This window comes from Schistocerca cancellata, chromosome 12, assembly GCF_023864275.1.
Source record: "Schistocerca cancellata isolate TAMUIC-IGC-003103 chromosome 12, iqSchCanc2.1, whole genome shotgun sequence".
In the NCBI taxonomy this organism is placed as follows: Eukaryota; Metazoa; Arthropoda; class Insecta; order Orthoptera; family Acrididae; genus Schistocerca; species Schistocerca cancellata.
This window is the reverse complement of record NC_064637.1, coordinates 58873327-58898409: the sequence shown is the minus strand read 5'-3', so window position 1 is coordinate 58898409 and position 25083 is coordinate 58873327. Positions and strand designations below refer to the sequence as shown.

General features: G+C 45.8%; 1 protein-coding gene across 1 annotated transcript in view; it reads left to right on the top strand.

Annotated features, from left to right (window-relative positions):
• Positions 1-25083, top strand: part of LOC126109455 (synaptic vesicle glycoprotein 2B-like) — a 161462-nt gene that overhangs the window by 117189 nt on the left and 19190 nt on the right. The window contains exons 8-10 of the mRNA XM_049914484.1: positions 4156-4311; positions 14348-14607; positions 20905-21064. Coding sequence (XP_049770441.1) covers positions 4156-4311; positions 14348-14607; positions 20905-21064 — 576 coding nt within the window. The remainder of the gene's footprint in view (positions 1-4155; positions 4312-14347; positions 14608-20904; positions 21065-25083) is intronic.

Genomic DNA, 25083 nt, shown 5'->3' with positions numbered 1-25083 from the left:
ATACCTTGTGTGAATGGGAAATCCGTTTCTCACTTGGTAGCTGATCTACACTCCTGGAAATGGAAAAAAGAACACATTGACACCGGTGTGTCAGACCCACCATACTTGCTCCGGACACTGCGAGAGGGCTGTACAAGCAATGATCACACGCACGGCACAGTGGACACACCAGGAACCGCGGTGTTGGCCGTCGAATGGCGCTAGCTGCGCAGCATTTGTGCACCGCCGCCGTCAGTGTCAGCCAGTTTGCCGTCGCATACGGAGCTCCATCGCAGTCTTTAACACTGGTAGCATGCCGCGACAGCGTGGACGTGAACCGTATGTGCAGTTGACGGACTTTGAGCGAGGGCGTATAGTGGGCATGCGGACGTACCGCCGAATTGCTCAACACGTGGGGCGTGAGGTCTCCACAGTACATCGATGTTGTCGCCAGTGGTCGGCGGAAGGTGCACGTGCCCGTCGACCTGGGACCGGACCGCAGCGACGCACGGATGCACGCCAAGACCGTAGGATCCTACGCAGTGCCGTAGGGGACCGCACCGCCACTTCCCAGCAAATTAGGGACACTGTTGCTCCTGGGGTATGGGCGAGGACCATTCACAACCGTCTCCATGAAGCTGGGCTACGGTCCCGCACACCGTTAGGCCGTCTTCCGCTCACGCCCCAACATCGTGCAGCCCGCCTCCAGTGGTGTCGCGACAGGCGTGAATGGAGGGACGAATGGAGACGTGTCGTCTTCAGCGATGAGAGTCGCTTCTGCCTTGGTGCCAATGATGGTCGTATGCGTGTTTGGCGCCGTGCAGGTGAGCGCCACAATCAGGACTGCATACGACCGAGGCACACAGGGCCGACACCCGTCATCATGGTGTGGGGAGCGATCTCCTACACTGGCCGTACACCACTGGTGATCGTCGAGGGGACACTGAATAGTGCACGGTACATCCAATCCGTCATCGAACCCATCGTTCTATCATTCCTAGACCGGCAAGGGAACTTGCTGTTCCAACAGGACAATGTACGTCCGCATGTATTCCGTGCCACCCAACGTGCTCTAGAAGGTGTAAGTCAACTACCCAGGCCAGCAAGATCTCCGGATCTGTCCCCCATTGAGCATATTTGGGACTGGATGAAGCGTCGTCTCACGCGGTCTGCACGTCCAGCACGAACGCTGGTCCAACTGAGGCGCCAGGTGGAAATGGCATGGCAAGCCGTTCCACAGGACTACATCCAGCATCTCTACGATCGTCTCCATGGGAGAATAGCAGCCTGCATTGCTGCGAAAGGTGGATATACACTGTACTAGTGCCGACATTGTGCATGCTCTGTTGCCTGTGTCTATGTGCCTGTGGTTCTGTCAGTGTGATCATGTGATGTATCTGACCCCAGGAATGTGTCAATAAAGTTTCCCCTTCCTGGGACAATGAATTCACGGTATTTCAATTTCCAGGAGTGTATTATCAGGGTCTGACAGCCAAAAGTTTCTCACTCCAGGGAGACTGAATCCATTCTCCTGCATGCCCAGATGTCACAGTGTTCTGGATATCCATCTGTGGATGAGCATTTTCCTGTTGAAATATGGCACCTCAATACTGTCGCACGAGAGGTAACATGAGGGCACAGAATGTTTGTAATGAACCATCATGCCATCACATTTCCCTCAATCACAATCAACGGTGACCCGAAGTTATATATTGTGGCTCCCCACACCACAACTTCAGCACTAACATCCGCCTTACCACCATACTCGCCGACGATGATAATCCAGGATAGTGCAGGACCACGAGTTATTGCCTAATTCAGTGGTATGCAAGCCACCAGCAGTCCATGTTTGCAGATCACAGCACCATGGCCATTTGCATTGCGGAGTTAATGGCAGCCCAAGTATCCTTCTATTTTCTGATCAATGATGTGGTATGACACAAAAATTTTCGGAGAGTGTTTGTTCTCTGGTCCCTTTCATAGAAGTAAAGGGTTTACAGCGTGCTTTGACCACAACCTTGAAGATGAGTGTGCCGACCCCCATCTTCTCACGCAGTGCGACATCATCCACATCTATATCTACATACATATTATGGAAGCCTCTGTATGGTGCACAGCAGAGGGTACCTTGTACATCTACTAGTGATTTCCTTTCTGCTTCCACCGAATAGAACGAGAGAAAAATGATTGTTTATATTTATCCTTATGTGTCCTAATTTCTCTCGTCCTGTCTTCGCAGTCCTTGACCAAGATACACAATGCCAGCAGTACATGTCCTGTGACGGTCACCCGATGTGGCGTTGAATGTAATATGACCTGCACCATGGCGGCCGGACCTGCCCTGTAAGGGGTCCTCCGACCAATGACGCCAAACGCACATTTCCATTTCCATTTCCATGTCCTGTGATGCCATAAGATGATGGTGTGTAGGGGATCTGAATCTATGCCCCTGTGCAGGACTCGATTGTGCTGCTGGAGTAGACCTGGGATGACTTGATGCGCCATGGCACTAAGTCATTGATGTAAACTTTCTTTTCTTTTTTTTTTTCTTTTACTCATTGGTCTTCTGATTGGTCTTATGCTGCCCACCACGAATTCCTCTCCTGTGCAATCATCATCATCTCGGAGTAGCACTTGAAACCTGTCCTCAATTATTTGCTGGATGTATTCCAATCACTCCACAGCAGTTTTTATCCTCTCCAGCTCCCTCAAGTTCCATGCAAGTCAGCCCATGATGTCGTAACAGGTGCCCTACCACCCTATCCCTTCTTCTTGTCACGTCTCGCATATATACCTTTCCTTACTGATTCTCCGCAGAATCTCCTCGTTCCTTCCCTTATCAGCACACTTAATTTTCAACATTCTTCTGTAGTAACACATCTGAGGTGCTTCAGGTTTCTTCTGTTCTGTCCATGTTTTACAACCATACAATGCTGTGCTCCAAACGTACATCCTCAGAAATTTCTTCCTCAATTTGAGGCCTATGTTTGATACTAGTTGACTTCTCTTCGCCAGGAATGCCCCTTTTGCCAATGCTAGTCTGCCTTTTACGTTTTCCTTGCTCCAGCTATCATAGGTTATTTTGCTGCTAAATAAGAGAATTCCTCAACTTCATCTACCAATTGTGATGTTAAGTTTCTCGCACTTCTCATTTCCTCAACTTCTCATTACTTTCGTCTTTCTGCAGTTTACTGTCAATCCATGTTCTCTACGCATTAGACTGTTCATTCCATTTAGCAGATCTTGTAATACTTATTCACTTTCACGGAAGATAGCAATGACATCAGCGGATCTTATCATTGATATCCTTTTGCCTTGAATTTTAATTCCACTCTTTTATTTCAGTATTTGCTTCTTTGATAATAGATTGGGTAGTAGGTGTGAAAGAATACATTCCCGCCTTACACCCTTCATAATCCGAACACTTCGTTCTTTGGCTTCCACTTGCTGTTCCCTCTTGGCTCTTGCACATGTTGTATGTTACGCATCATTCCTATTTTTCTTATAATTTCGAACATCTTGGACCATTTTACATTGTCGAAAGGATTTTGCAGGTAGACAGATCCTTTGAATGTGTTTTGATTTTCTTTAATCTTGCTTCCATTACCAACCGCAACGTCAGAATTGCTTCTCTGGTGGCTTTACCTTTCCTAAAGCCAAACTGAGCGTCGTGTAATACATTCTCAATTTCCTTTTCATTCTCCTGCATATTATTCTTGTAAATAATATACAGAACATGGACTATGAGAAAACCGGGACAGAAGAGAATCGAAGCATTTGAGATGTGCTACAGAAAAATGTGTGAAATTAGTTGTACTAATAAGGTAGGGAATGAGGAGGTTCCTTGGAGAATTGGTGAGGGTAGCAATATAAACACTGACAAGGAGATGGGACAGGATGGTGTGACAACTGTTAAGATATCACGGTATTAGGGTAAAGAACTGTAGAGTAAGACAGAGATGGAAATCTGGCAAATAACTGAATACATAGGTTGCAAGAGCTACTCTGAGATAAAGAGGTTGACACAGGAGAGGAATTCGGGGCAGGTTGCATCAAACCAGTCAGAAGACTGATGACTCAAAAAAAAGTAAAGTAATATCATTTTGGTTTATCTTTCATAGCGAAGTAACCTAGTCTCCAGCAACTGTGTCTTGTCAAACTGCGCTCTCTGCGCAGCTCGGGCGGCTTCTTCCTGTGGCTGCCGGACCTGATGACGCGCATGACGGACTTCCGGTCCATGTACCCGGACCACGAGGCCAGCGTGTGTGACGTCATCGCCATCTTGGCTGGCCAGCAGGAGCCCCCCTTCGCTGCACAGACCATACTGTCCAGGTGAGTCCAGCCCAGTCTTCCATCAAGCGCTCTTCTAAACGAATTCTCAGGGTGCTGAGGATATCTGAGATCGTCTTGGCTTGTTCTGAACCTTACTAGACAAGTACGCCTGATGTTCGACATCCAGTGGTAGGTAAAAGCCTCTTCTAAGATTCTGTAAGCATAGTATTGTACATAATGCCATAATATTTTCATATTAAACTATGCCAGCGATTAAACACAAGAGGTATTCAGTAAGTAATGCAACAATATTTTTTCTTCACCAATTTGGGTTGAAAAAATACGGAGCTTTTTGTGGGAGTTCGTGGAATATTCCTTCTGGAGCCCCTATAGTTTCATGAAGTTCCGATAGGTGTCAGCGCCACAAACAGCCTTCAAAATGGCGTCTGTATCGGAGGTGCGTTCAAAGCAGAGTGGTGTCATTTCCTCTTGGAGGAAAACCAGAGCATCGCCAGACATTCACAGGCGCTTGTAGAAAGTCTACGGAGACCTGGCAGTGAACAAAAGCACGGTGAGTCGCCGGGGAGGCGTCTACCACGTCGCAACAAGCTCCCATAAAACTATCCGGTCTCCCACGTGCCGGCCTGTTGCAAGCAACTGCGACTCCTGGATTGCTGGAACGTGTGGACACTCTCATTCGAGGTGATGCAAACGATCATCTCCTTCTACACGACAACACAGAGCCTCACGCAAGCCTCTACGCCAAACAGCACAAAACTTCATTGGACTGAAACTTTCTTTCAGGAGTGCTAGTTCTGCAAGGTTCGCAGGAGAGCTTCTGTAAAGTTTGGAAGGTAGGAGACGAGGTACTGGCAGAAGTAAAGCTGTGAGGAGGGGGCGTGAGTCGTGCTCGGGCAGAGCACTTGCACGCGAAAGGCAAAGGTCCCGAGTTCGAGTCGCGGTCCGGCACACAGTTTTAATCTGCCAGCAAGTTTCATATCAGCGCACACTCCGCTGCAGAGTGACAATCTCATTCTGGCTTCATTGGACTGTTCTTCCTCATCCATCCTAAGGCCCAGATCTCACACCTTCCGACTTCCATCTGTTTGGCCCAATGACCGATGCACTCTGCGGGAAGCAATACATGGATGATGGGGAGGTTACTGATGCAGCAAGACGTTTGCTCTCACGTCGACCAGTCGAGTGGTAGCATGCTGGCTGGCATACAGACCTGGCAGTAAAGTGGCATAAGGTCATCGTATTGAACGGAGATGTTGCAAAATAGGGTTTTGTAGCCAAAGAATGGGGAATGACATGTTGTATTGGAATCCTGAATAAAACCAATCTGCTTCCAGAAATAAATGTGTTGCCTTACTCATTTAACGTCCCTCATGCAGCTGTGCTAGCTGTTAAATTGTGAAATGGACCTACGTTGAACTTCAAGTTACTGTTGGTTCGAGACATCAGATATATGGTGTTGAGATGATAGGTACTGGTTATGGTTTTCTTCAGGTGTATTACAGCATTCTACGTGACTAATTTCTGTATGATATCAACGAACCACTTCAAAATGGCTATAGATCAAAAACTGCAATAGTGACGAAAAGGAAGTAAAAGAACAGTTAAATGCCAAAAGTGTTATAAGGCGGGGCAGAGGTGTATGCGAAATTGCAGTACTTCGAAAAAGCCAAAATAATTAAATTTGGCACAGTTGATAAAGAATCATATGGAAACACAAATACATTTTCATGCTCATTCGATTTATTGGTTTTTTAATATAAACAATTGAAATTATTTCAACAAGGCGAGTACAAATGTTCCTTTTTTTTAATAATCTCTCAGAACGAATTTAATATATTTTATCTAATGTTTGATATACCCATCTTATAGATATATGTGAAACAGAATATTGATATCTTCTTTTGCTAGGTTTTTTCAACTCTGTGAACTTCTGTGAAAAAAAAATTAAAAAACCTTAGGACTTTATTATGAATGACTTGTTGTCGTAGTAAAAGAAATTTCCTTCCACAAAATGTTTCACTATGGTATTGAATTATCGCATGCAAAATTTAAGTATCATAATGTCAGTGGCTAGTGAGCACAAGATACATAAAGTTTTCAAAATGTTAGTTACAGGCAACTAAAATCAAAGATTTGACACTGCTTGCATTAGGGCTTACCTGGTCACGAGTGAACTAGTGCAAACCAGTGTTTTCTTTGCTCGTCCTCTTAGGTTAACCTTGTCAGCTGCATAAATTCTCATACTAGCGATTCCCTTCAATATCGACAATGTGAAAGCTCCTGGATCATATCCTAGCCGCTTTAGAGTCTGTGGTCTGCCAAGATTAGTGCAGCTGAAAGCTAAACAACCATGTTTAGGAACTCAAATTTCAGTGCCGTGTATTAAACGAAGATCCAATAAAACTTTTTCACAATTTTTGGCTGTTTTCACTTTTCCTTAAAATAATCATTTGTGTATTCAATCCAAAAGTTCCCTTTCTGACGGGCTTGCAAAGCATATTAGTTCGAAGAACGCCATATTCCATAAATTCTTCTGCTGCTATTTTATTGTCTCTCTTAATTCGCTATATGTCTATCACGACGAGCTCGTTTCGGTATTTATACCATTTGCTTATAGCGGCAAACAATAGTAGTTACTTATTTTACTCTCAAATGTTATGACGTACATTTCATATTGCATCCTGGAGTGTTTTTGTGATTATCTCTCACTGCTATTGATCAAGTTTATGGTAGCATTCATGTAGTATTTATGTATGTATGCGGAAGGTATGTGTACATACATGCTAATCAAAATGACGATTCAGTAAGCAATATGTAAATACGAGGTATGTCCACAAAGTAAGTTCCGTTTGGGTATATAAAACAAACGGGTACAGATACAGAAATCTACAACTGTTAAACTACTTTTCTACATAGCTTCCGAAATTTTGTAGGCACTTGTCATAGCGTGGCACAAGTTTTTGTATGCCTTCATCATAGAAGGTTGCCGCCTATGTATTCAACCCCGTGGTAACATGTTCATTCAGCTCGTCATCATCGTTGACGCGTTGACCACCAAGGTGTAAGAAGAGATGAGAGTCGCAAGTATCGAGGTCCAGGCTGTACGGAGGAGAATCAAACGCGTCCCAGTGAAATTAAAAAAAAAAAAAAAAAAAAAAATGGCTCTGAGCACTATGGGACTTAACATCTATGGTCATCAGTCCCCTAGAACTTAGAACTAGTTAAATCTAACTAACCTAAGGACATCACACAACACCCAGCCATCACGAGGCAGAGAAAATCCCTGACCCCGCCGGGAATCGAACCCGGGAACCCAGGCGTGGGAAGCGAGAACGCTACCGCACGACCACGAGATGCGGGCCCCAGTGAAATTCCCGTAAGAGTTATTTGGTCACTTTCGCCGGGTGAAGTCGGCCATTGTCGAGGAAAAAAACAACACCTTTAGACAGTAATCCTCGGCGCTTGTTCTGTATTGCGCGGCGCAATTTCTTAAGGGTCTCGCAGTAACCGTGTGCATTGATTGTTTGGCCGCGTGGTAAGAAATCAATCAGCAAAATGGCTTTTCTGTCCCAAAAACGGTGCACATGACTTTTCGAAGTATCAAGATTTTCTTAGACATAACCCTCGTTGGGGATGAAGTGTGCCTCTATTCCATTGATTGCCGTTTTGTTTCAGCGGCGTCGTACGATACCCAAGGTTCATTCCCCACGACTATCCGAGAAAGAAAACCATTTCTTTCTTCATTGTAACGTGTCAAAAACTGAAGTGCACTGCCCATCCGTTGTTTTTTGTGTTGCTCAGTAAGAATTTTGGGTACCCGACGTAAGCAAAGTTTTCGAAATTTCAATTTTACAGTAACAGTTTCACGAATCAGTGATCGTGAGATTTGCGGAATTTCCATAGCAAGGTATAAACTTACGGTTGTGCTTAATCTTCTCTTCAATTGTGTGAACCAGTTAATCAGTAACCACAGACGGGCGTCCGCCTCGTTCCTCATCGTGCACTTGATCACGTCCTTCCTTGAACAGTCTGACCCATCTTCTAACCATTGAATCACTCATAGCATTTTGTCTGTAAACCTCGCAGATGCGCCAATGAATTTCCTGTGGTTTAACTTTCTTTGCATTTAGAAAACGAATCACAGATCTGATTTGACACGAGGCGGCATTTTCAATTGCGGCTGACAATACAAAGAAGCACTACAAAGCACACGTCGGCAGCAGCGATCTGAAAATGGCGTACATGTCTTCTCCTTGAGTCAGAGAAACTGCCGCACATCGTCAGAATTGCGATCGTAGCGCTGTCGCGGATAGAAACAGAAACGGAACTTACTTTGTGCTCGACCCTTGAACATCATTAAATCTGATAATTAAAGCAAGCACTGTAACTACTGACATATAAGATCACTTCACAATGGCATGAATGTGGGAACGAGATCGTTGTGATAGCCGCAATTGTAAGGAATTAATAAAGAGTCAGTAGAATAAACAGTAAAAGCTTAGAACAGTTTATGTAACATTTATGTAGTTTCATTCATGGTGTTGTTGTGGTCTTCGCTCCAGGTGCTGATCTGATGCAGCTGTCAATGCTACTCTATCCTACACAAGCCACTTCATCTCCCCTAACTATTACCTCCTCCCCTTTTCATCACCAAACCAACTCCTCAGGAAGTGCCCAAACGGCCGATCCGTTCTTTTAATAAATATGAGCCATAAATTTACTTTCTGTACTGTTCAATCAATTGCCACTTCAGTGCTATGCAGTCAAACCATACAATCATCAGCATTCTTCTGTAGCACAACATTTCAAAACCTTCTATTCTTGTCGGAACTATTTACTGTCCACGTTTCTCTTCGATACATGGATACAATGAAGATAAATATCTCCAAAAGTAACTTACTAGCAAGTAATTTTATTCTCTAATTTAACAAATTTCCTGTCATTCAAGGCTAGCTATTGCCAGTCATCTACTGTTTTTAGTGCCTCATTTCCTAATCTAATTCCCTCAGTATCACCTGGTTTAATTCTATTATGTTTCATTAACCATGTTTTACTTTTGTTGATATTCATCTTAAAACCTCTGTTCGTTCCTTTCAGCCGTTCTTCGAAGTGCATTGTTGTTTCTGACAGAGTTGCAATGTCATCAGTAAACCTCGTAGCTTTTATTTCTTTTCCCTGAACTTTAATCCCCTTCTCTATCTCTGTCTTCGGTTTCCTTTACTCCTTGTTCAATGTACAAATTAAATAACACACGGGACAGTTTGTAGCTCTATGCCACTCCCTTCTCAACCAGTGCTCCACTTCCATATTATTAGATCCTTACAACTTCATGCTGATTCTTGTACACGTCATATATAATCTTTCACTGCCTGAATTTAACTCCTGCTACGTTCAAACTTTCAAATACTGTGGTCCAGTCAACATCGACAAAAGCTTTCTCTAAACCTACAACTCCTGTGAACGTAAATGTTCCTTGATTCTAAAATAAATCATGGAGTTGTTAGTATTGCCTTGCATGTTCCTTTATTTCTCTGAAGCCCTAACTAATCTACTTTAAGGTTGGCTTCTACTTATTGGTGCAAGCAATACATGTCAGTATTCACAATCATGAATTATTGGCTGATAGCTAACATGTGTAGAGTGTAGCCATGTATGGAGTGTAGCCACGTATGGAAGTGAAACATGGACGGTAAATAGTTTGGACAAGAAGAGAATAGAAGCTTTCGAAATGTGGTGCTACAGAAGAATGCTGAAGATTAGATGGGTAGATCACGTAACTAATGAGGAAGTATTGAATAGGATTGGGGAGAAGAGAAGTTTGTGGCACAACTTGACCAGAAGAAGGGATCGGTTGGTAGGACATGTTCTGAGGCATCAAGGGATCACCAATTTAGTATTGGAGGGCAGCGTGGAGGGTAAAAATCGTAGGGGGAGACCAAGAGATGTATATACTAAGCAGATTCAGAAGGATGTATGTTGTAGTAGGTACTGGGAGATGAAGAAGCTTGCACAGGATAGAGTAGCATGTAGAGCTGCATCAAACCAGTCTCAGGACTGAAGACCACAACAACAACAACAACAAACATTCACACTGGCCAGCACCTGCTTCATCTGAAATTGGAATTATTACACTCCTCCTGGAGTCTGGGGGTATTTATCCTGTCTCATGTGTCTTGCACGGAAATGGCCTTGCGCAATGGATGCACCGGTTCTTGTCAGATCACCGAAGTTAAGCGCTGTCGGGCGTGGCAGGAACTTGGATGGGTGACCATCTGCGTCGCCATGCGCTGTTGCCATTTTTCTGGGTGCACTCAGCCTCGTGATGCCAACTGAGGAGCTGCTCGACCGAATAGTAGCACCGCCGGGCAAAGAAAACCATCATAACGACTGGGAGAGCGGTGTGCTCACCACATGCCTCTCCAATCTGCATCCTCAGCTGAGGATGACACGGCGGTCGGATGGTCTCGATGGGCCACTTGTGGCCTGAAGACGGAGTGCTATATATGTGTCTGGCACACCAGATTGATTAATGCTTTCAGTGCTGGATCTCACATGGGTGTTAATAATTCTGAGGGAATGTCGTCTAATCCAGCAGACTTGTTTCGTCTTGGTTCTTTCAGTGTACGTCCAAATTATTCTTGCAAATCATACCCCCCATCTCATCTTCATCTACATCCTCTTTCCTTCCTATTATACTGCCTTCAAGTTCATTTCTGTTGTATAACACATCTGTATATTCTTTCCACCTTTCAACTGTCCCCCCTTTTCTCAGTATCGTCTTGCCCTAAAAACTCTTAATATTCACACACCTGATTCTCTTTTTTGCAAAAGTTTCTGTACTGATCAGCCAAATCAATGACCACCGACATATTACCGATCTAAACCCATCCAGGCAATAGCCGCCTCATCTGGCTAGTCATCAATGAGTGTGCTGTCCGTGTATAGAATGGGGAACGTGCGTGATCTATCTGAGTTTGACCAAGGGCAGATTGTGATGGTCCTGAGGCTCGACTCGAACGTTTCGGAAGCTGTACGACTCGTTGGATGTTCGAGGAGTGCTGCGGTGAGTGTCTTGAACACGTGGCGAAAACAGGGTGAAACCACGTCCAGACGTCGTGGGTTTGGGCGGTGACCTCTTATGACAGATTTTGGACGCTGTAAGCTTGCAGACTGTTAAAGCAGGACAGGTGGCGAACTGTGGCGGAAGGAACATCAGACTTTAATGGCCAGTCCACCCCCAGTAGCTGAGTGGTCAGCGCGATAGAATGTCAATCCTCAGGTCCCGGGTTCGATTCCCGGCTGGGTCGGAGATTTTCTTCGCCCAGGAATTGGGTGTTGTGTTGCCAAAATCATCATCATATCATCACCATCGACGCACAAGTCGCCGAAGTGGCGCCAAATCGGAAGACTTGCACCCAGCGAATGGTCTACCCGACGGGAGGCCCTAGTCACATGACATTTTTTAATGCTGGACAGAGTACAAGTGCATCTGAACACACAGTGGACTGAACACTGCTATGATGGGCCTCCGCAGCCGATGACCCATGTGCTAATGTTAATACCCCGACATCGACTATGTTGTTGTTGTTGTGGTCTTCAGTCCTGAGACTGGTTTGATGCAGCTCTCCATGCTCCTCTATCCTGTGCAAGCTTCTTCATCTCCCAGTACCTACTGCAACCTACATCTTTCTGAATCTGCTTAGTGTATTCATCTCTTGGTCTCCCCCTACGATTTTTACCCTCCACGCTGCCCTCCAATACTAAACTGGTGATCCCTTGATGCCTCAGAACATGTCCTACTAACCGATCCCTTCTTCTGGTCAAGTTGTGCCACAAACTTCTCTTCTCCCCAATCCTATTCAATACTTCCTCATTAGTTATGTGATCTACCCATCTAATCTTCAGCATTCTTCTGTAGCACCACATTTCGAAAGCTTCTATTCTCTTCTTGTCCAAACTATTTACCGTCCATGTTTCACTTCCATACATGGCTACACTCCATACAAATACTTTCAGAAATGACTTCCTGACACTTAAATCTATACTCGATGTTAACAAATTTCTCTTCTTCAGAAACGCTTTCCTTGCCATTGCCAGTCTACATTTTATATCCTCTCTACTTCGACCATCATCAGTTATTTTGCTCCCCAAATAGCAAAACTCCTTTACTACTTTAAGTGTCTCATTTCCTAATCTAATTCCCTCAGCATCACCCGACTTAATTCGACTACATTCCATTATCCTCGTTTTGCTTTTGTTGATGTTCATCTTATATCCTCCTTTCAAGACACTGTCCATTCCGTTCAACTGCACTTCCAGGTCCTTTGCTGTCTCTGACAGAATTACAATGTCATCGGCAAACCTCAAGGTTTTTATTTCTTCTCCATGGATTTTAACGCCTACTCCGAATTTTTCTTTTGTTTCCTTTACTGCTTGCTCGATATACAGATTGAATAACATCGGGGAAAGGCTACAACCCTGTCTTACTCCCTTCCCAACCACTGCTTCCCTTTCATGTCCCTCGTCTCTTATAACTGCCATCTGGTTTCTGTACAAACTACTACGACCGAAATGGGCACTTGACCATCAGTACTGGACGTTGGCGCAGCGGCAGAGCGTTGCATGGTCTGATAAATTCCGATAAGTTATTCATCATGCGGATGGGAGGGCGCGAATCCGTCGCCTTCCAGGGGAACAGCTTTATGACACGTGTATTGCGTGACAGAGACGAAATGGCGGCGGTTTCATTGTAGTGTGAGAACGTGGGCGTTCATGGGTTCGGTGGAGCTCGTGCAGGGCACCATGACGGCAAGAAGTATTGTACACTGGTTGCTGACGATGTAGACAACTTCATGACGATCATGTTTTCCGACGGCAGTCGCATTTTCCAACATTACAACAGCCAGTGTCACAAGGCCTGGCGTGTGATGGAGTGGCTAGTTCCACTCCTAAGGGTCCAGATTCGATTTCCGGTTGTGTCGGAGATTTTGTCCGCTAAGGGACTGGGTGTTGTGTTGCCCTAATCATCATCCACATCGACGCGCAAGTCGCCAAAGTGGCGTCAAATCGAAATACTTGCCCCCGGCGAACAGTCTACCCTACGGGAGGCACTAGTCACACGACATTTGTTTATTTTAGGTGACTTGCGCGTGCAAATATGCTGCCAACTCCCTCCAGCAACCTACCAAGGCCTCATTGCTTCCATGCCACGACATGTCGCCGCTGTTATCCGTGCCAAAGGTGGACATACTATACGATAGGTGGTCATAATGTTCTGGTTGATCACTGTATAATCTACTTATAGATGAAATGTGTGGTGTCACCGCCAGACACCACACTTGCTAGGTGGTAGCCTTTAAATCGGCCGCGGTCCGTTAGTATACGTCGGATCCGCGTGTCGCCACTATCAGTGATTGCAGACCGAGCGCCGCCACACGGCAGGTCTAGAGACACTTCCTAGCACTCGCCCAGTTGTACAGCCGAGTTGCTAGCGATGGTTCACTGACAAAATACGCTCTCATTTGCCGAGACGATAGTTAGCGTAACCTTCAGCTACGTCATTTGCTACGACCTAGCAAGGCGCCATTACCAGTTACTATTGATGCTGTAAAACATGTACCGTCAAGAGCGATGTTCACCAATTATGGATTAAAGTTAAGTATTCCAGCAGCTACGTATTATTTTTGCTAGTCTCATATCCGTAACCTGTTCCAGACCTCACGCCAGCCTGCGTGAGCTTAAACGCGTGCCTTTCGGCTTCCTCCTAGTGGATTGGCTGTCTTGCCGGTCCACAACAAAATGTATTCTGCCCTTGGTCACCTTCTTCTTCAGCTTTGCGTTTCTGCTCTAGGCATTTTGCACATCATGTCAGTCACATTCCTTACATTTGTCTATTCTCTCTTGTCTTTTCAATGTGCTGCTTTTTTATATTTCCTCATTTCGTCATACTATTGCATCAAATTCATTCCACACACATGGGTCCCTCTTGAGCTGCAGGTGCATCGGTTGTCTGCGTACATGCTGCACCAGCACCTATACTGTCAGAGTGGCTCATGTACTGTGTCTTGTGCCTCAGTGTCCTGAATACCTCCGTTGCCAACTCCTGGAGCGAGACCTTCAACTGGACCGAGACTGCCACGGGGGTCCTGCCCGAGGCCTGGACGCTGGAGAATGCCTCGATGGAGCCTCCAGTTCTGGAGATGGCTCCCCGCGCCTGTGCCGTGTCCATCAGCTCCACCAGCTTCCAAAACACTCTCATCATCGGCTGCGGCTCCGCCATCTCCTACGCCTCGGTCGTCCTGCTCCTCAGGGTCATCTCCAAGAAGACCATCATTGGTGAGTGCCGCCACTGGACTCGCTTCTCCAGACACCGGTTCTCTCAACAGTATACAGGGTGTTCCTTGCAACTGAAGACGTTGAAATATCGTGAAAACTACACATCTGTCCTAAAAAGCTATAATTCCAATTTGTTTCTCTCGGAAAAGACCATCTACCGACACGACACGCACCGAATCACGTGCGTGGATGGTGGTGGGGTGGTGGGCAATTTTGAAATCTCCAGCGGGAACCCCAGTTTTTCATTGCAGATATTGAGACATAATTGTGGTAAGGAGTGTGACTAAATACAAGTTAAACGTTCGAAAGTTCCTGGCAGATTAAAACTGTGCGCCCGAACGAGACTCGAACTCGGGACCTTTGCCTTTCGCGGGCAAGTGCTCTACCATCTTAGCTACCGAAGCACGACTCACGCCCGGTACTCACAGCTTTACTTCTGCCAGTATCTCGTCTCCTACCTTCCAAACTTTACAGAAGCTCTCCTACGAACCTAGCAGAACTAGCACTCCTGAAAGAAAGGATATTACGGAGACATGGCTTAGACACAGCCTGGGGGATGTTTCCAGAATGAGATTTTCACTCTGGAAACATCCCCCAGGCTGTGGCTAAGCCATGTCTCCGCAGTATCCTTTCTTTCAGGAGTGCTAGTTCTGCAAGTTTCGTAGGAGAGCTTCTGTAAAGTTTGGAAGGTAGGAGACGAGATACTGGCAGAAGTAAAGCTGTGAGGACCGGGCGTGAGTCGTGCTTCGGTAGCTCAGATGGTAGAGCGAAAGGGAAAGGTCCCGATTTCGAGTCTCGGTCGGGCACACAGTTTTAATCTGCCAGGAAGTTTCATATCAGCGCACACTCCGCTGCAGAGTGAAAATCTCATTCTGGAAGTTAAACGTTCATTTGACATTACAATACTGACGCCATAGTCCCAATACACAAAATTTTTCTTTTTTTAAGAAAAGGAGTTACATTACCGGTTCCAACGTACAACGTCGTCATTTTTAAATGTAAAACATCGTTTTGAGAATATATAATAGGAATTATGACCACATATCTGACAACAATTACGAGAAGTAATGAGATAAGGCAAACGAGGCAATGGTAGCTCAAGCAAGTCACTACAAGTTATGCCCATGCTTGTGCAACCGTTCATTCCATGTCCTAATGGACGATAGATGAGAACTACACCAGGATAAAAATTGCCAAGGATTCTGTTTCCTGCTGTGACGCAATTACTGTATGGCAGATATAAATTCACAAGCCGTAAGTGTATAAAGCACAGTCAGCATCCACATGGAATGCAGCACATAATTTTACTATGTTCCGAAAAAAGAATCTCAAAACACACTGTACTCTAATGCCAGTCCTACATAAGAGTACAAAGTGCTTTGAGATTATTTTTTCGGGAGTATTATGTGCTACATTACATATGGAAGCTGGCTGTCCTTGATACACTTGCGACTAGTGAATTTATATCAGCCATACAATCGTAGCGTCACAGCAGAACACATTCCAAGAATCCTCGGCAATTTTTACCCTGGCGTAGTTTTCATCTATCGTCCATTAGGACATGGAATGAACATTCGGGGCCGGCCGGTGTGGCCGAGCCGTTCTAGGCGCTACAGTCTGGAACCGCGCGACTGCTACGGTCGCAGGTTCGAATCCTGCCTCGGGCATGGACGTGTGTGATGTCCTTAGGTTGGTTAGGTTTAATTAGTTCTAAGTTCTAGGGGACTAATGACCTCAGAAGTTAACTCCCATAGTGCTCAGAGCCATCTCAACCATTTTTTTGAACGTTAGGGCAACCATGGACATAACTGTAGTGACTTGCTTGGCCCACCATTGCCTCGTTTGCCTGATCTCATTACTTCTCGCATTTGTTGTCGATGTGTGGTCATAATTCCCATTATATATTCTCCAAATGATGTTTTACATTTGAAAATGCTGAGTAGTACATTGAAACCGGTAATGTAACTCCTTTTTTAAAAAGAAAATTTTTATGTACTGTTACTATGGCTCCATTTTTCTAATGTCAAATAAACACTCCACCTGCCTCATTCCCTGATCCGTTGCACTGACTGTACGGAGCCTCTGATCATACGTTATTGTACCATCCTGAGCGACACAACTCTTGTACTGACAAACAGCACAAGTATGGCAATATTTACAGGTGGCAGAGTAGCCATACAGTGCACATACTGCCCCCTCACAGCAAAAAAGTGAACTGTTTCCTTTAGAATTACATTACAGACAAATCAATTTACTGATGTCATAACATATGATTTACATTCAGTGGTTTGGCGTCCAGCAAGCACCAAAACAGTTGACGGGACAGGAGCCCGCAGAAGTAACCACTGCACAGTGTAGCTCTTATTTTCTAAGAAACAGTCCTTCAAACATTTTGTGTTTTCCACAGTTGAAAGATGTTATTGTTTTCCGTACGACTTCAGACAATGAGTATTCTTCAACAGAGAAGCCATCAGACAAAAACCTGTTTCGAAACCTGAGGTGACTTTACCACAAATAGTGCCTAAGAGTTTATGAAAGTAAATTGGCACAGCCTGTTGCTATCACACACATAAAAAAAAGTTTTGCATCACCCTGGTTCCGAGAACTCCTAAACATAGACGTTGACTGTGGATTTTGTATCACAGACACAGTCCCTTTGACTGTTCAGAGATGTCGTTGAACCCGACCAAAGATGTAAAGAACCACGCATGAGCAGCGCCTAGAAGACGGAGGGGGTCCGACGGTCGATCGGTTCCAGTCAATCCACCAAGATGGAGGTACACGGCTCGTGTTTGTCTGTAGTTCAACCGTGCCTAGACGGTGAATACCGCGGTTCGAACGCGTCCGCACTGTTACTTTGTGCCAGGAAGGGCTCTCAACAAGGGAAGTGTCCAGGCGTCTCGGAGTGTTGTTCAGACATGGAGGAGATACAGAGAGACAGGAACTATTTATGACATGCATCGCGCAGGCCGCCCGAGAGCTACTACTGCAGAGAATGACCGCTACCTACGGCTTATGGCTCGGAGGGACCCTGACAGCAACGCCACCATGTTGAACAATGCTTATCATGCAGCCACACGACGTCGTGTTTCGATTCAAACTGTGCCCAACTTCACTCCCGACGTCCATGGTGAGATACATCCTTGCAACCACGACACCATGCAGCGCGGTACAGATGGGCCCAACAACATGCCAAATGGACTGCTCAGGATTGGCATCACGTTCTCTTCACCGGTGAGTGTCGCATATGCCTTCAACCAGACTATCGCCGGAGACGTGTTTGGAGGCAACCCGGTCAGCATGAACGCCTTAGACAAACTGTCCAGCGAGGTGGTGGTTCCCTGCTGTTTTGGGGTGTCCTTATGTGGGGCCGACGTACGCCGCTGGTGGTCATGGAAGGCGCCATAACGGCTGTACGATACATGAATGCCATCCTCCGACCGATAATGCAACCATAACGGCAGGATATTGGCGTGGCATTCTTCTTCATGGACGACAATTCGCGCCCCCATCGTACACATCTTGTGAATGACTTCCTTCAGGATAATGACATCGCTCGACTAGAGTGGCCAGCACGTTCTCCAGACGTGAACCCTATCGAACATGCCTGAGATAGATTTATAAGGGCTGTTTATGGACGACGTAACGCACCAACCACTCAGGGATCTACGCTGAATCGCCATTGAGGAGTGGGACAATCTGGACAAACAGTGCCTCGATGAACTTGTGGATAGTATGCCACGACAAATACAGGCATGCATCAATGCAAGAGGACGCGCTACTGGGTATTAGAGGTACCTGTGTTTAGAGCAATCTGGACCACCACCTCTGAATGTTTCGCTGTATGGTGGTACAACATGCAATGTGTGCTTTTCATGAGCAATAAAAAGGGTGGACATAATGTTTATATTGATATCTATTCCAATTTTCTGTACAGGTTCCCGAACTCTCGGAACGGAGGTGATGCAAAACATCTTTTGATGTGTGAATTAGACACTACTGCAACTGAAGTTAGGTAATAGAGTGGTCCAAAAGTTAAGGTAACACTTCCCATGGAAGAGAAGTTTTGTTCAGGAAATGTAAGACGAAGTTACTAAGGCTGTGGTGTGTAGTAATATTTCACACAGTCAGCATGGTTATCTGAGCGTTTCTTCCACCTGTAAGCCAATCTGTCGGAGACGATGTAAATCAGGCTCCAGATCTTAACGACAGCTTCCTGAACACTGGCATCGCTTCTGAAGTGTCAAAAGGTCACTTCCTTCTCTAACGGTCCAAACGGATGACACACGCTTGGTGCGAGATCTGGGCTGTGTGCAGCGTGTTTCGTGTTGCAACAACACAATACCATTCGAAAGCAAGAACAGTCGCTTCCTTCCAATAGTCTGCTGCAACCTTCCCAGCGTGGCACAATATCTGGCAGCATTTACGGTCTCTCTGTGGCTCGGAATAACAACTGGCAGTACACCCAGTATGTCCCAACAGATGATGACCATAAGTGTCTTTGCGGGTCATGATGTTTTGAACATCTCATAGGAGGAATATGATAGATGTCTGCATGTCATTCACGCTTTGTACATCTCGGATATCACATGATACCACAATGTTTCCTCTCTCTGATTATACTGTGCAGAAATATAGGACATTCCAAACTGCTGGAGAGTGAGCCTCATTTGCCTGACTTTGCTGTCATCTGAGAGTTGCCATGGTGCCCAGTGAGAATACCTTTTATTCCAGTATGTTGTGCACGATATCGACTACAGTGCTGAGGGCAATGTTGAGCTGATGTGAATCCCACTTTACATAAATACGACAGCCTTCTTGGATCAACTTTTGGACAAGCTAGACATTGTCAGATGAGATAGACTTGCTTGGCTACTCTGACGTTTTCTCATTTCATTGATCTGTTTCATTTTTATCAAATTCCTGTAGCAAAACCGCAAGTGCCATTACACACACCCCATAAACTTCCAATAGTTGTTGATAAATTGTGTAAATACGATACTACACTTTTCACTTCAGTGGCGGCCATGTATCTGCCAGTCCCACACCTTGAAACTGTATTCAAAAGCATAACAGCACATCTGGCAGAACAGCTCTAAGGATTTAATAACTTCTTATAATCAGACATGGAATGCAATTCACATGTGGTACTCACACACCAGCAAGGGCTCTTCTTACTTTACTTGTTGAACTATCCTCAGACATGAAATTTGGTGTCCAAGCAATATTTGCATTTGCCTGACATGATTTCAGAAAAGCATACAGACTGTAATCCGAGTGCCAATGCAACCCTATTTGTAATGGCGTCGTATTGCACGGATGTGATTGATGTTGTCCTGTGTGTGTACTGTGGCCACCATCTAGGTCCAGCAGGACAACCCTGAGCTGACCGATTTACAATGGTATTGTGTTTAAATGGTATGCCTGGTATTGTCCTTGGTGTAGTGTGGCCACCATCTAGGTCCTGCAGGAAAACCCTGGACTGACCAATTTAGAACGGTATTGTGTTTATCCAGGGGGTGTAGTGTGGCCACCATCTAGGTCCAGCTGGACAACCCTGAGCTGACCATATTTAGAATTATATCGTGTTTAACTGTTATGTCTGGTATTGTCCTGGCTGTGTAGTGTGGACACCATCTAGGTCCAGCTGGACAACCCTGAGCTGACCATATTTAGAATTATATCGTGTTTAACTGTTATGTCTGGTATTGTCCTGGCTGTGTAGTGTGGACACCATCTAGGTCCAGCTGGACAACCCTGAGCTGACCATATTTAGAATTATATCGTGTTTAACTGTTATGTCTGGTATTGTCCTGGCTGTGTAGTGTGGACACCATCTAGGTCCAGCTGGACAACCCTGAGCTGACCATATTTAGAACTGTATCTTGTTTAAGTGGTATGCCTGGCATTTTCCTACGTGTGTAGGTAGTGTGGTCGTCACCTAGGTCCAGCTGGACAACCTGAGCTGACCATATTCAGAATGGTATCATGTTTAAGTGGTATTTCTGGCATTGCCCTGTGCATATAGTGTGGCCGCCAACTAGGTCCAGCTGGACAACCCTGAGATGACCACATTTGGAATGGTATCATGTTTAAGTGGTATGCCTGGCAGTGTCCTGTGTGTGTAGTGTGGCCATCATCCAGGTCCAGCTGGACAACCCTGAATTGACCATATGTAGAATGGCACTGTGGTGAAGTAGTATGCCTGGTATTACCCTGGATGTGTAGTGTGGCTATCATCTAGGTCCAGCTGGACAACTCTAAGCTGACCCTATCTGGAATGGTGTCGTGTTTCAGCGGTGTGCCTGGTGGTGTCCGGGGCGTGCGGCGTGGCCACCATGTGGGCCCAGACGGAGCTGGAGGTGCTGATGCTGCCCATGGTGTTCGTCGTACTCTCTGGGATGTGCATCTCCGTCGTCAACAGCGTCGTCATTGACATCTTCCCCACCTACCTCAGGTGCGATAGCGAAAATTTGCAATGAGTCAAAGAACACTTTTTTTTGTCATCATCCTTCTGATTGGTTTGATCCAGCCTGCCATGAATTCCTCTCCATCTCAGAGTAACACTTGTAACCTTTGCCCGCATCTCGTGGTCGTGGGGTAGCGTTCTCGCTTCCCACGCCCGGGTTCCCGGGTTCGATTCCCGGCGGGGTCTGGGATTTTCTCTGCCTCGTGATGGCTGGGTGTTGTGTGCTGTCCTTAGGTTAGTTAGGTTTAAGTAGTTCTAAGTTCTAGGGGACTTATGACCACAGCAGTTGAGTCCCATAGTGCTCAGAGCCATTTTTGAACTTGTAACCTAGGTCCTCAATTATGCGCTGGGTGTAGTCCAATCTCTGTTTTCCTCTACGGTTTTTAGTCCCTAAAACTCCCTCTAGTACCATAACAGGTGTTCTGTGATGTCTTAAGAGATGTCCTACCTTTCTGTCCTATCTTCCTGTCAGTGTTTCCCATATACAGGTTGTTAATAAATGAATATCAGGGTTTTAACGCTTTATAATATTTGTTATATTTAACTTACAGCTATAAATGATATGTCAAATGAAAGAGCAATCAAATGAAAGAACAACTCAAACAGTTTTACCAAGAGCCTTATAAATGTTCAATGAGAGCACCATTTATCACACGGCCCACATCAAGTCTAGAACCAGCTAAGTATTGGAGAGTTAAGTCAGAGAACACTTACTGGTGGGGCGTCAACACTTTTGAACAGTTGCTGCATGGAGAACGATGAGTCGTTAAGCGCTGTCGGGCTGGGCTAGCACTTGGATGGGTGACCATCCGGTCTGTCGAGCGCTGTTGGCAAGCGGGATGCACTCACCCCTTGTGAGGCAAACTGAGGAGCTATTTGACTGAGAAGTAGCGGCTCCTGTCTCGTAAACTGACATGCGGCCAGGAGAGCGGTGTGCTGACCACATGACACTCCATATCCGCTTCCAGTGACAGCTGTGGCCTGAGGATGACTCGGCGGCCGGTCGGTACCGTTGGGCCTTCATGGCCTGTTTGGACGTAGAATGGGTGGCCCAACTAAGCATGAAAGTATGAGTACTACATCTCACATGTGGGATGCATCAAACTGTGAAAGGAAACCAATGATCAGTATAACAATGTGGACATATCAACCCTTCTACGGATGTCCAAGTTGAGTGCTGGTGATGTGACTGTGAAGTGGAAACGCGAAGTAACAACAACAGCTAAAACAACACAGGGGATGCCTCCTGTACTGACGGTGAAGGACCATTCAGCATTGGAGGGTGGTTGTAAGAAATCGCACCGGAAATAATCACGCATCAGTTCTAAAGTGGTATGAGCTGTCCATCCGGCAAAATGACAGAGTGTAGCGAGTTAAGATGAATGCGGTACAGTGGTCGAGAAACACCTCGTAAGCCACAAATTTCTACAATGCTTCATGTGGCACCCTATCTCACAACAGTTCTGCCCACCGCCACCGTAGACGCCTCACACTATGGGAAGATCGTCACAGACCCCCTTACCTACATCGCACGCCTTATTTGGACGCCTCTACGATGAAGGTCAGAACCGTGACACCCAGCGTTGAAATTACGCGGTTTTCTTATAACTGGCCGAGGGAAACACTTTAGACACACCGTCACACAAAATCGACACGAAAACGCCTCCGAGGATGGCGCAAAGGGCGTCAATGGAAGCACCTCTTCCCTCGGGGAGTTGATTCCCACACATTTCGCCATCAAAAACGACAGCTCGCACTACCATTAGCAACAGGTAGAAGTTTTTGACGCTACTCAGCTGCTGTAAGCGCCCAGACGATTCAAGGTTCCTCTAAGGTGGTGGTAAACTCCTGGGACCAGACTGCTGAGGTAATCGGTCTGTAGGCGGACACACTACTTAATCTGAGACTAAATTACGCTAAGGACAACACACGTACCCATGCCCAAAGGAGGACTCGAACCTCCGACAGAGGAAGGGGGGGGGGGGGGGGGGCGATGGGCGCGAACCGTGGCAATGCGTCTAAGACCACGCGGCTACACAGCGCGTGTTTCCTCTAAGGCATCATGGCTCTGCGACCACGCTGAATGTGATCTCACCGCTATGGAGTGTAACAAGAGCGCAATTCCTTCTCTCGTGCCTGCAGCTCGTCGTCAAGTGGATAGCGTTGTTACCTCTGGATCACGGGAACTCGGGTTCGATTTCGGGCCGAGTTGAGGATTTTCTCTGCCCGGGGACAGGATGTTTGTGTTGTCCTCATCATTTCACCATAATTCATGAAAGGTGCAAGATTGGACTGTGTACAGATTGGGAATTTGTACAGGCGCTGATGACAGCACAGTTGGGTTCCACACAAATCAAACATCATCATCATATTTTCTCTGGTGTATACAGTGGGACCATTACAGATTGTTAAGAACAATTCGATGTGATCCGAAGCAGCCAAGGGTGCTTATGCTTCCTCAGCCCTTCTGTGCCATGTTCAGGGTCAGCAAGGTGAGGCTCTGGTGAGGGAGGGGGGATGGGGGGGAGGGTGGAATCGACATTGACACATGCGTGACAAAAGCAGCAAAGCGATATTTCTTTACGTCATTCTTTTAGGATAATTTTTTTTCAATTTCTACTGTGTTTCGCTATCTCTACCCCAACTACAGAGCTCTTTTTATGACACTGGATTTCTCGTTACGAGGGGCGTTCAATAAATAATAACAGACTTTTTTCTGAAAGCAGGTTGGTTTTATTCAAGATTCCAATACACCATAATACTTCCCACTCTTTTGGTTACAAAACCGTATTTTTCAACATAATCTCCGTTCAATTCAATGGCCTTACGCCACCTTACTTGGTGGAGATTTTATCCAAACAACACTTGACTTTGAAATTTAGAGTTTTGTTAGTTGTGGGCGTGAAATTGTATTAAATTCCTTCTCTGAAAACTACCAGCAGGGAATAGTTAAGAACTCCACTCTTGATGCAATATGTTGGATCAAGGGCAACAAACAAACCAGACATCAAAACTGGTATCAGGAACCATGATGCGGTTGTGGCAACGATGATTACCAAAGTACAAAGGACAACTGAAACAAGCAGGGTGATTTTTTCAACCCTGTAAAAACTCTAGGGATTGATCGCAGAGAGGATACGGGACAAAAAAGATTTCCAATGTTAGAGACCCTTTTATCTGAATACGTTGTTACAGAGACTGCGGTATAAAACGCGCTGTACCATGCAGCCACAGTCACAGTGTGTGTTGAAAATGGTTTCCATGTACCTCAACGCATGCGTGTACGCGCCATAGCATGTTCTGTCTCACAGGTTCACATCAGCCAGGCTGCATCCGAACAGTGTCAAAGGCATCAAGAATATGCTGCTCCAGTGTCCCCACATATAGAACGGGCTCAGCATACACGATGCTTTTGAGTTAGCCCCATAACCAGAAATCACACAGGTTGAGATCCGATCACCGAGAAGGCCATGCAACTCGATCCTCTCGTCTGATGCATCGACCAGGAAGACACTACTGCGATGAGTCCGTGCGTTACTAGCAAAGTGGGTTGGAGCACCACCAGGTAGCACCTACATAACCTCATTCTTCCAGCAGGGGAGGCAAAGACACCCGCAAGAAACGCCGACAGTTTCGGCCTGTTAGGCGACGTGGAATGAAGACTGGTCCCAAAATACGGTCGCCAATTATTCTGGCCCACACATTCTGGCCCCACTGATGCTGATGATTCGCTGTCACCATATCATGAGGGTCCTCCATGCTATCCAACAGACGACTTATGAAAGCTGAAGATACCAACTCTCTTAAAGTTGGCCTCATCTGTGAATAGGATGGGTGACCCAAGTTTCGGAGTCGTGGTTGCCTGGTGAAGAAGCCAGGCTGAAGTGCCTAGGACCTCTCTGTCACAGCGGCCGGCCTTGTGTTATCCTCGTGATTTCATCATCATCATTATTTGTGACAGTGGCTAAATTGGACTGTGAAGATATTGGACTGTGTAACAATTGGGC